This window comes from Alosa pseudoharengus, unplaced genomic scaffold (genome assembly GCF_046254945.1).
Source record: "Alosa pseudoharengus isolate Yale_2024_CS ecotype anadromous, Long Island Sound unplaced genomic scaffold, YU_APseudo_1.1 YU_APseudo_1.1_scf_12, whole genome shotgun sequence".
In the NCBI taxonomy this organism is placed as follows: domain Eukaryota; kingdom Metazoa; phylum Chordata; class Actinopteri; order Clupeiformes; family Clupeidae; genus Alosa; species Alosa pseudoharengus.
This window is the reverse complement of record NW_027468587.1, coordinates 8,280,064-8,292,374: the sequence shown is the minus strand read 5'-3', so window position 1 is coordinate 8,292,374 and position 12,311 is coordinate 8,280,064. Positions and strand designations below refer to the sequence as shown.

Below are 12,311 nucleotides of genomic sequence, written 5' to 3'. Positions count from 1 at the left end.
ATAAATATGGTGAGATAGGGCAGCCTTGCTTAATTCCACGAGATGAAACCTTTGAGATGTGCCATACTTCAATTTGATTGAGCAACTACTGTTGTTGTACAGGGTTCTAATGGTTTTACAAAAATAGTGTCCAAAACCAAGTTTGATGAGGGCTTTCAGTATGAATTCATGTTCAACTGAGTCAAAAGCTTTATAGAAGTCCAGAAATAGAATGAAACCATTGTCCATAACGCAGTCCAAGATCTTCGATATGAGCGATATGCAACCTGCAAGTGATCTAGATTTTGGGGCAATGAGGAGCAAATATGCGCCTATTCTTGATATGGTCTAAGGGGCGCCTCATAATTTACACTCCAATACAGGTGAGAGCGCCATCGGAGACTGAGGTCAAATTAAAGCGATGCAAACGGCACACAGGAAGTACTTCTATACATGCCAAACACGGAGTTTCCTACTGGAAACACGGTTTGCATGGGCGTGTAGATGATTAATACGGGACTGTCTATTAACTCATTGCTTATAGATACGTTCAAATAACCTACTTTAAAAAACATCACGGTAAGGTAGCACCATGTTTGTAATGTCTATGTCTTAAGTTATGTCACGCTAAACGACAAAAGACTACAAACTAGCCAGTTAGCTGGTTAGTAAGCTAGGCTACCTCTTGTTGATGTTTTGTAGCGATAGCATTAACGTAGTAACTTCGTGTCTGGATAGCTGCGGTATGCTAACAGTAAAACCTTTTCTCACCTCATCAGCCTCTTGATTCTGTATATTATCATGTCATGTCTGATGCAGCTGTTTGAGCAATGTCGGAATCTGGCCACAGCCAGCCAGGCGTGTATGGTCAGGGGCGGAGGAGGCGCCGACGCCGGGACAGGGATCCCATAGGACCGGGACAAAATCTCTCGGGTCCGAGCCGTGATCGCGAGTATGTGCCTAGAGAACGCAGAGTAAGAACGTCAACCTATTTGTAAGAGTGATAGATGATAAGTTTTAGATCAGTGGTTCTTGGTTGTCAGTAAAGATTGCCTTCCCCTTGCGTAGGATGGTAGTGAGGATCCACCGGGACCACTTCTTCAGAAGACCCCCATAATTCTCGCGAAACCCCCTGGAGAAAGGGTTGGTAATGTTTCTGCAATCCATCTGAAATCGAACAGTCTCTCTTCCTCATCCCACCAAATATATATTGTTATGAAGTGACATTTTTTGCTCAGGCAAGTTTTCCTTTAGCCATTTGCCGATGTAGCCAATCTGGCCTGTACACTGAAAAGTTCCGTCTCTCTTGGCTGCTATTTCAGAGCAAGCAGAGTCAGAATGTTCCAGTTGGTGGTGCTCCATCCCTTGAGAAACCCATCATGCTCATGAAGAGCAGGGAGGAGGCTGGTAAACCCGGGACCCCGCCAGATACCGGCCCACCCGTGACCGGTACTGGAGCTGCCAAGCTGGAGAGGGAGGGCCAGCGCCCAACCCAGCCTGTGTATCAAATCCAGAACAGGGGCATGGGAGCAGCAGCCTCCAGTGCTGCAGTGGACCGTGAGTGCAGTAGTTGCCTCTTGTGTTAACCATGATGTATACATTGGAACTGGCAATGTGTCATGCAGTGAAGTGTTCAGAATGCACCACCTTAAGGTTACTACGTAATACCTACAGCTGGTCTCTGTATGTGTGTTATGTTATGCAGCTGTGATTGGTCAGACAAAGTTGCTTCCGCCTGAGAGAATGAAGCACAGTATTAAGTTGGTGGACGATCAGATGAACTGGTGTGACAGTGCCATGGAGGTAAGTTTTGCTTTACACGGCAAATGAGTGATCGTCATTCTTCTAGACAGCAGGGTTTTCCTGGACCACAGGCATTAGGCAGCACACAGCCATGCGTGAAAGTGTTTTGGGTGATTACACTACAGACATCGTGCTTCTGTTATACCTGGCTGATTACACTGCAGACATCGTGCATCTGTTATACCTGGCTGATTACACTGCAGACATCGTGCATCTGTTATACCTGGCTGATTACACTACAGACATCGTGCATCTGTTATACCTGGCTGATTACACTACAGACATTGTGCATCTGTTATACCTGGCTGATTACACTACAGACATTGTGCATCTGTTATACCTGGCTGATTACACTACAGACATTGTGCATCTGTTATACCTGGCTGTGTTCCTCACAGTACCTGCGCGATCAGACGGACATGCTTGTGGTGGGGGTCCTGGGGCTTCAAGGGACCGGCAAGTCGACAATCATGTCTCTCCTGTCGGCTAATACTCCCGAGGAGGATCAGAGGTGTGTGTGTGTGTGTGTGTGTGTGTGTGTGTGTGTGTGTGTGTGTGTGTGTGTTCCACTCTTGCTGTTTTGTCTTGTGATCTTTGTTTTGCCTTCACTGGCTTGTTTCCTTTTTATATTGTGTAAATCTCAACTTTAGTTACCTGATGTTTCTCCACTGTCTATACTGGAGATCTAAAACTGTGCAGAATATTGTTTTGTGCTTGTGAGAGAAAAGAAAGACATACTGAACATATTCAAAACCCTACTTCATGACCAACACCATCTTGTTCATATCAGTCATAATTCATAATTTTCTAATCTCTGAGCATACCCCTTTCTTCATCCTGGGTCAGAGCAGTGGGGTTTGATCTGACCATGCTAACAGTAGTGCCTCTGCCCTGTGTTCGTTCTGCAGAGCGTACGTGTTCAGGGCTCAGACCCAGGAGATCAAGGAGAGAGGGGGGAACCAGAGTAGCGGCATTGACTTCTACATAACCCAGGAGCGAGTCATCTTCCTGGACACACAGGTGAGACCCCAGGCCCTGTTGTGTGGAGGTTCCAATAGGGGAGGCGTCGGAAGTTAGGCAGTGGCATGACAGTCAGTTAGAACCAGACTGTGTAGAATTGAACAGTGTGGCTGCATTCAGCAGTGTTCTATGGAATTGAAGCCGCCGAGGCGACGGCATCTTGGAAAATTTGGACGGCACACTGTCCAGTTCTATATAAACAGTCTATGGTTAGAACAGCACTAGGCAGTTGCGCTAGTGATTTATACAAAGCTGTACAAGATATGCATAAAAAACTTTACTAACATCTAATGATTGGTCGTATCGAAGTGTTTTATTAGAACACTCAAATCATCAACCTCAAAAAAGCGGTACAATGGAAATATACAGGGTAAGTAGAAAACTGCATTTTTAACCACTGACTAGGCTAAAGTGACTACAAGACCCACATGTAGTCGGGGATTTTGAGAACGACAAAAAGCTGACAGCCAATCAGAATCCATCAAACTCAAGTCATCACATTCATCACAATGAGGAGAGACTCTCTTTATTGTTGGTCAGTGAAGACGTTCATGTTGCTATAGTTACAGTTATCTTTATAGTTTTCATATGTGTCTGTTTACAGGGCACAGTCAGTGTCTTGCTTACTTCTTTGTTCGGGTCTCAAATTTAGGCTCTCATTCTGTCCCTACTAGACGAGTATCACATGAGGGTATTCTGATATCAGCCACTGAATCAGTTAGTAGGCACTGAATGAGATGCTACTGTTGCTTTAACAGCCTTTAGAATGGTTCCCTCAGCCCATGGTTTTTTCTCTAAACAGAGGTACATTGCAAGTAGTTATGGGTATAGCATTACCCATGATCATAAATATGTATATAATTAACTTCTTTGGTTTCAGATCAGTAAAATTAACATTTGCACTTTTGTGTGAAACTCTGTTGTGTACAGTACAAGTTGACCTGAATGTGTGTAGAAAAGACATTTTCTGTTGATAACGAGCTCTACACCACTACAGTTTCTTCAGCTCAGCTACTATGGGTCAGGCATTAGTTGGTTAAATGGTGTAGGTCAGCCAGGTATCACATTCGTAATGAGTATTGATATTCCCAGTAGTGTTCTGCCTCATGGATTGCGTTCACCTCCAACAACATTTATATGTGTCTGTCCACAGCCTATTATGAGCCCGTCCATTTTAGATCACCTGATCAACAATGACCGCAAACTGCCCCCAGAATACAGCCTCCCTCACACCTATGTGGAGATGCAGGTACGTGGCCCGCCAGCAAAGGATGGCTGGCTCTGCACCACATACTGCATCTATTAACCCTTGCTGTGTCCTTTGGGCACCCAACTTTAATCATAACATTAGCGGACCTTACACCCTTAAGCTGTTTACTGTGTGAACATATTTTAATACATCGTACACACATATATCTGTGCACACATTGGTACTTTGTTCATGAGGTTAATTGTTCCAGTGTTATAGCCAAAGCTGAAGTTGTCTTTGTTTTTCTGATTGCTGATCCCCACCCTCTCCTGTGTCTCGCCCCGTCCAGTCACTTCAGATCGCTGCCTTCTTGTTCACTGTTTGCCACGTGGTCATCGTTCTTCAGGACTGGTTCACTGACATCAACATTTACAGGTCTTGTCTCTTCATGTCTACGATGGGTTAATGAAATGAACATTCACAAGAAGAGCCAGGATGAGCCATATAACTCTATGTAACTGGCTTTAACTGTAATGTTATCCACACAACACAAAAGTATAAACTCCATCCAGACTTGGCAAGTAGAGGATGATGCCTCCTGTTTCTTGATTGGGTGGTCAAGTGAATAATGCGGGAGTTACTTACTCACTCACTCACTCACACTCTCTCTCTCTCTCTCTCTCTCTCTCTCTCTCTCTCTCTCTCTCTCTCTCTCTCTCTCTCTCTCTCTCTCTCTCTCATTCTTACAGGTTCCTGCAGACAGCTGAGATGCTGAAGCCCTCTACACCGTCCGCTAGCCACGACAGCACTGGATCCTCAGGAAACGATGAGGGCTCGGAGTATTACCCCCACATAGGTTAGCTGAGAACGGCACACGTCCCCAACAAAAACACACTCACTCATTTGGGATGGTTTTTTTTTTTTTTTTTTTGAAGTATATTTTTTGGGGCTTTTATGCCTTTAATGTGACAGGATAGTGGAGAATGACAGGAAGTGAGTGGGAGAGAGAATCGGGGTGGGATCCGGAAAGGACCACGGGGCGGGAATCGAACCCGGGTCGCCGGCGTACGGTGCAGGTGCCCCAGCCAGTTGCGCCACAGCAGGGGCCATTTGGGATGGTTAAAGCTGCAGTTGGCAGGTCTGACAGATTGAGGGGACTCTCAGCCCCTCCCCCACTACCACTGAGCACCTTCTCATCGAGTTGGTGCTTGTCAGTGCGCACCAGACTGTGATTGACAGTCAGATCTCACACAGCCCTCTGATTAGACCAGAAGAAACGGGAGCTGTGGATTTTTGCAAAACAAATAACAGGCTCTAGGTGGAGGTAGAAGTGTGGGTTCTTTTCTAAAACCGGCTAATTTATGTTGTTCTGTCGGAGCATAGTGTCGGTTTCAGTGAATATGATCAAAAAAAATCTTGCCAACTGCAGCTTTAAGATTTCGATTAGTCGACTACTCTAAAAGTAAGAAAACCGGGTCAAAACCGGGCAGATTTTATTTCTTTGATAAATATGAAAATTCCAATTTGACTGCCCTCAAAAAATCAACAACTGTGGGAACAGCACATTGTAACACATATGCGTGTAGTAGGGCTGCACAGTTAATTGAATTAAAATCTCAATCCACACCTATATGCAATCAAAGTTTATTTTCATACTCAGTGTCCTTAATGTACACCTGCATCCACCTCATGAAATGCGCGTGTTTTCCCGTTTTTTGGTTTTCTGGAACAGTTTTCCTTCAGAACAAGGCTCGGAGGGAGGAGTTCTGCCCCCGGAACCTGAAGAAGATGCACATGACTGTGGACAAACTGATGGCTCACTCCCATCTGAAGTACAAAGGTAAAATCAAAGCACACCACTGACAGTTGACATGTGGAATGTATGTCTGTGTGCATGTTAAGAAGGAATATCTCATCAATAATGAAGAATCAATCTCTGTCATAATAAATCTCAGTTATTTTTATAGCACGTAGTACTCTAAATACTTTCACATATTGTGCGAATTAATAATTGTTCTGATTACTGTCAATGATAACCATGTTAATTGTGGTCAGGGGACTAGTGCCAAGGTCCTGTGTGTGTCTAGATAGATGCCGTATTTTCTGGACTATAAGTCACACTTTTTTTCATAGTTTGACCGGTCCTGCGACTCAGGTGCAACATATATATATTTATATATATGTTTTTTTCCTCTTCATGAAACATTTTTTGACTGGTGCGACTTACACTCCGGTGCGACTTATAGTCCGGAAAATACGGTAGATAGTTTCTTTCTTTCTTTCTTTCTTTCTTTCTAATATAAGTATCCACTGCACAATAGAGACAGTAGAAGATAAAATCATGTGTATGTGTGTCTGTGTCTGTCTGTCTCTCAGGCACCCTGTCTATGCTGGACTGTAACATCTTCCCCGGCCTGGGCCGAGACTACCTGGAGACCGAGGTGAACCTGTTCCTCCTGCCCATGCAGGACAGCGATGGGGAGGACACCTTAACCAGAGCAGGTAGGTGTCTGCCCTCCTTCTCCTCCTCCAACATCCCATGGGTAAATCCCGCCAGATTGATCGATTGATTCATTTTCTTCATGGATTAACATACGATGTAACAGAAGAGATGGTTATGGTTATGGTTATGGATTTAGCAGATACCTTTGTCCAAAGCGACACATAAATACAAAACAACATAATAATATTTAAAATTGAACAGGGAACACATTAGAATGTTGGTCAAATATAATAATACTGTATAATATATAATAGAGATCCACAGGACAATACGGCATATATATATATATATGCCGTAATATTGCCAAAATAAATGAGTCACCATTGGAGTGAATGAAAAGCTGAAATGAAATCCTTTGGTCGCTCCTGAAATGGCTGTGCATCCTGCTGCCGAAGTGTGAGGCGTGATCTTTTGTCTGTCGTGGATTTGGTTAGACTTCACTGAGGAAGTTAGTTGATGTTCTCGGTGTGATTTTGTGATTGGGCTTTGGGGTCAATTTCATAGTATGAGGTATCAGGTGAGAGAATATGACTCTTATCACCCTGAAGAGGCTTAGAGAAACAGCCTAAGCTCATGACAACGTATTGTTACCTGAGTGGCCAACTCAGGTGTCTGTTCCTCCTCTCCCTCTTCCAGGTTCGGCGTCGGGCACCGGTGGGGCTCCCCTCTTCTCCCTGTTGCCCGGGTACAGGGGCCACCCCACCTTCTCCTCTCAGGTGGCCAAGCTGCGCAGCCAGGTGCTGGCCATGTCTCGCAGCCAGCTGTCCCACACCATCCTCACCGAGAAGAATTGGTAAGGAGTGCAGAGATGTACCGTCTCTCTCCTCCAATGCGAAGCATCCAGATGGGCCTTTTTGAGCTTGTAGTTAAAGACCACATGGTTATTTTATCGGTGGGAGGCTGGGAATGGTAGGTTTGTTTGGGTGGATGGGAGGTGTTTTTGGTGTGGTCATTGGTGCACTTACCTGTGTGTGTGTGTGTGTGTGTGCGTTTGTGTTTGTGTGTGTGTGTTTACTGCTTCTAAAAGGTTCCACTACGCGGCACGGATCTGGGATGGTGTGAAGAAATCGTCCGCCCTCTCTGAGTACAGCCGTCTGCTGTCTTAGTGGCCCAGTTGTAGCTGCGACCACAGGAAGGCACGAGTGAGCGCTCCAGCTCAAGGCCGTCGGCCTGCCTTACCCACTGCTGGAAGGTTTGGACATTTGGACAGCCTCCCAGCACCAGCAGGTTGGCTGGGGGGGGAGCCGGGCGAGGAGAGCGGATGCTGGTCTGCTTTCAGAGGCCAAGCAAAAGAGATTGTGTGGAGGATCACATTGGATGGATGGGGGGGGGGTGGGGGGGTTGGGTTGTTATCAGGTTGCAGGGACCTGTGCGACACTGATTCTGAGTGTGTAAAGTTTTCGGACTGCTGGTACGAGAGAGTGAGGTTATGAATGATTTGATGATGGTTTTTTAATTAAAGAAAGAAATTAGGCAAATTAACAGATGGGTCACGAAGGATTTTTTTTTAATTGTTTTTTTCATCCTCTCTGGCCCCACAACCTTCCCCTTCACCCCCAGATACACCTGCCCATTGTGTTGTCAATGAGCTTCTATGGTTGTGGGGAATGGCCATGTGCATATTCAGATTTTTGGAGCTTTTTTGGCTATTATCAATAGCACAATAAAGGAGCTGACGGGGAGGGAATGAGAGAGAGAGAGAGAGAGATGGAGAGATGGAGAGATGGAAGATTGGATGGGACTGGGAAGAGATCCGGGTCGGACTCAAACCCGGATCACCCGGAGCCAGTTGCACCACAGCATCGCCTGGACCTGAGTGACCTTTTAACATGGCAGTCAGTGGAAGGGTCTGGAGAGGGGTGGTAAGCCTGTTTTTTTTTTTAAGTATATTTTTTTGGGCTTTTACAGTATGCCTTTAATCTGACAGGATAGTGGAGAATGACAGGAATTGAGTGAGAAAGAGAGTCAGAGTGGGATCTGGAAAGGACCACGGGGCGGGAATCGAACCGGGGTCGCCGGCGTACAGTGCAGGTGCTCCACGGCCGGGGCCATAAGCCTGTTTTCTGAAGGCAATGTTCCCCCTGGTCATAACATTTTACGCTCACAGAAACCGATCGTTACGGTCTGTTGTTCATACCAGTTGTTCATACCAGGAACAGAAACGTTTAAGTATCACTCTAATGTGAATAGCAACATCCACGCTGAACACTTCAAGGATAACGACATGAGTAACAATGTTGTTGGGGATCATTTTCAGAACGATTTTTGAGAACAAGAGAGCTGATAGCTAATCACAATCCAACGAATTGTAGACATGAACGTGAGGACAGACTTTCAGAATCATTGATCAGTGTGGATGCTAATAATGTTATAGCTAGACTTGTCTTTATAGTTGATCCCAAAATTGATATATAATTGATCCTCGCTATACTGTACCTATGTGGGCTGTTCAATAGACATGTGATGAGCTGCATAGGGCCTGCGATGCTTTACACAGCCAGATATGTGACCGTTATTTTACTGAAAAACTGAAAGACTTGGGATTTGAGTTGTATGAATTCATATCTTATGGCAGATCAGTGTGTAACACGATGGAAGCCAATGTTTTTGGCATAAGCCAAATTTTCTCCAAAAATTGTTCCTCATATTACTTTGTATATGTACATAATAAAGCTTAAATGTCACATCTGATCATCTGCATATCTTGTCTGTTTTGTGGCGCCTAAACTAGAACTAGAAGTAAATAATTAACTAATAATGAAATAATTAACTTTTGCACCTTTTGCCTTTATTTTATTTGTTGCTTTCCGATTCTTTCTAGCCCTTTCCAAAACTGTGTTCTTGAGAGATGTAATTTCACACTTATTATGGACTATCACACCTGATACAGGTATATAGGTCAGTACATTTCTAGAAGGATCTTCCACATTCATAGAGCTTTCTCTACAAAAGTGTTTTACAATAGGATGGACTCAAGTTACGTGCTCTTGCCTATCTACTCTTCCCTAACACCTGTTAGCCATATCACACAAGTATTATATCACTAGAGGTAAGTCAACTGGACTGACTGGTCAGAGTATTCGTTTCACAGCACATGGTTCAGTCTAACAACTACTAAACAGTGAGTTGGGGTTTGCTTTTGCGTGGCGAGGTTTGATATATGAATATAGTTGTTGGTACTGTGAGGTATTGTAATTTGGATTACTTTTGAATAGAGGTGGGTGGGTACTGATTGACCTCAGGAACACGGCCTTCTTGTCTTCACATCCCTTCGGAACCATTATTCTCGGCATCTACACCTGGGTTATATCTCCGAGAACCCATTATTCTCGGCATCTACACCTGGACTATATCTCCGAGATCAAGATGGATGTCCATGTTGTGCTCTTCTTTATGAGCACCCTTCTCTGGAAAGGTATATACACACCAAACACACACATACTGTATATTGTATGTGTATATTGAGTATATCTGTATTTATCTGTGTATAACTAATCAGTTAATAGTATGATCAGTGCATTAAAAAAGCCGCTTTCCATCATCACATAAACAGCATGTTTTGTGTGATGTTTCAGTGCATTCCCTAAAGTGTATTAAGTGCATCCCAGAGTCAGAGACATCTTTGAACTGTACCAACACTGAGATGGACTGCCCTAATGGAGAGTGTCTGAGTCTGGGAATAACAACCTACACCGGTAAGCATGGAAGCGGCTTGGAGTCCTCCTGTTTGAAGGAACCAAAAGACCTCTCTCTGTTCTTCAGTTTTGGCCCTCTCTTGTTCTTCCCACCACTTTGACTTTTCTTTGGCCTTATGCACTACAGTGGGCTTGAAAGCAAATCATATCAACATGAAGTTCTGCTCAACGCCAGGACAGTGTCCCTCTGGAACAATCAATTATGGAATGGTAGTGTCAAGCTATAAAAGTCAGTGCTGTGGGACCGACCTGTGCAATGCTCAGGACATGCCAGGTGAGTATACATCAGTCAATACGGATGGAAAATTTGTAGATTGTAGAATTGTAGACAACTAGTAAACAGGCACCTATCATGAACACGTAACTCTGTGGATGAGGAAGAGTAGCCTAATGTTTTCCCAATAATTTGTTGTGAATTTCTTCTAGATATACCACTCGTCAGCTCAAAAAATGGCCAGAAGTGTTTTACCTGTGCAGGACCGGATTGTTCATCCACAGTGGATTGTTTAGGAGATGAAAATCGTTGTATCAAATCAACAGGTGTGTCTAATTAATCACAAAATGTTTACTTTCATTCACTGTAGTTGATGCCTGTACTGTAATTGCTATGGTTTCTCGCTGTCTCTCTTCTTTGCTGATATGGCCACAGTTATCACTGGTAGTGGCGTCACCATGACACTGAAAGGATGTGCCTCGGAGAATTTATGTGGGGCGTCCCAATCCCAGGTACTCCCCAACATCCACACAAGCTCTGTGTGCTGCGAGGGAAGTCTGTGTAACCATGCCGAGCACTCGAGGTTGGCTCTCTCCCTCCTTCTGATGGCTTTTTCCTCCCTCATCCTCACCCTCTGAACCACCTCTTTTTGTTTGAAGGGAGTATGAGATCATCTCAGTTCTTATTAGCCAGAGGTTACAAAACCTGTTCCACGCTCCATGGATTGCATGTCTGCCATATGCACCCTAAAGGCATGTCCTTGTTAAATGCTGTGTTTTTTTGTTCTTTTTTGAGATATAAGTCTGTGATTTCTTGCAAGTCCAAAGGCGTTGGAAAATCAGATGTAAAACGTTCAGTTGACATTTCTTGGTTTTGACATCTGGCAATAGATAGTGTAAATATTATGATTTTTAGTCATGAGTAATATGATTATTATTCAACTGCTAAAATGGTTTTATTACTCTTGTTTTATTTTATTGTGTAAGCATGAGCCTGGCTCAGGAAATCTTTGTGTGATTATGTGATAAAACATCCGACCATCACCGCATGATTAACTCAGATAATCAATAACCAAGTTTATTTTTAATCATGTATCTGTGTTACCTGAGACTTTCAAAAATATTTCCTTCAAAGCAAAAATAAATGTTTTATTCATACACCTGTCCAAGTGTCATCATCAGGTTTTAAATTGTTACTGATCAAAAGATCAATCAGGACACAAATGTTTCTAAGGCTAGTGTGTGTGTGTGTGTAGGCATGAGTGTTTGTGTGGAGTGGAGAGAGTTGAGTGAGAAAAGGCCTGCGTGTCTTGGAGTGGAGGAAGATGCCATTTTGGGCGTCTATATCATCAGATAATCACATGGCTCCCTCTGTTGGATACAGCAGGTATGACAAACTAAATCGTGCAGGGGTGCGTTTCCCAAAACCATAGTTGCTAACTAAGTTAGCAACTTTGTTGGTTGCAATGCAATTTCTCATTGCCAAACAACTAAGTTGCTAACAGGTTAGCAACTATGGTTTTGGGAAACGCGCCCCTGGGCAGGTGATGCACATTGACAGAAATGCCTTTGTCTATAATGTTGTGAGGCTAGTTGTGAGTAGTAGAACTGTAAATAGTGGTAGAGTTAACTTCCCATCCCATCTGTTTACAGGCATTTCCCCATATCTTTGCTGACTATCGAGGGCACAAGGCCTGGTCAGACAACATATTGTATAAAAATCCATTCATTTTTTTTATGTTGTATATTTTGTATAGATTTGTATATTTGTAAAATACATTCAATTACCAGTGTGTATGATTTGTACTGCGTAGATACGCCTGATGCTTAGCTGTATGGTTTGCCCTGACATTCTTGAGTCTTCAGTTTATATTTAGAGAATACAGGCATCAGTGGGTTAAGAAAAAGC

General features: G+C 43.7%; 1 protein-coding gene across 1 annotated transcript; it reads left to right on the top strand.

The window, feature by feature from the left end:
* Positions 1-449: 449 nt before the first annotated feature.
* Positions 450-9,185, top strand: smg9 (SMG9 nonsense mediated mRNA decay factor). The gene is made up of 14 exons (XM_076279985.1): positions 450-558; positions 799-953; positions 1,048-1,122; positions 1,302-1,536; positions 1,685-1,782; positions 2,181-2,293; positions 2,691-2,802; positions 3,956-4,051; positions 4,341-4,426; positions 4,741-4,847; positions 5,724-5,831; positions 6,368-6,493; positions 7,131-7,287; positions 7,522-9,185. Exons 2-14 carry the CDS (start codon positions 810-812, stop codon positions 7,598-7,600), a joined length of 1,536 nt encoding a protein of 511 aa, XP_076136100.1. The 5' UTR covers positions 450-558; positions 799-809; the 3' UTR covers positions 7,601-9,185.
* Positions 9,186-12,311: the final 3,126 nt, after the last annotated feature.

Bases quoted from the DNA above. Each gene is read 5' to 3' on its own strand.
- smg9 (XM_076279985.1), top strand. From the start codon at position 810: ATGTCGGAATCTGGCCACAGCCAGCCAGGCGTGTATGGTCAGGGGCGG. The intron at 1,537-1,684 runs GTGAGTGCAGTA...TATGTTATGCAG, and splicing joins CTCCAGTGCTGCAGTGGACC to CTGTGATTGGTCAGACAAAG. The intron at 4,052-4,340 runs GTACGTGGCCCG...CGCCCCGTCCAG, and splicing joins ACACCTATGTGGAGATGCAG to TCACTTCAGATCGCTGCCTT.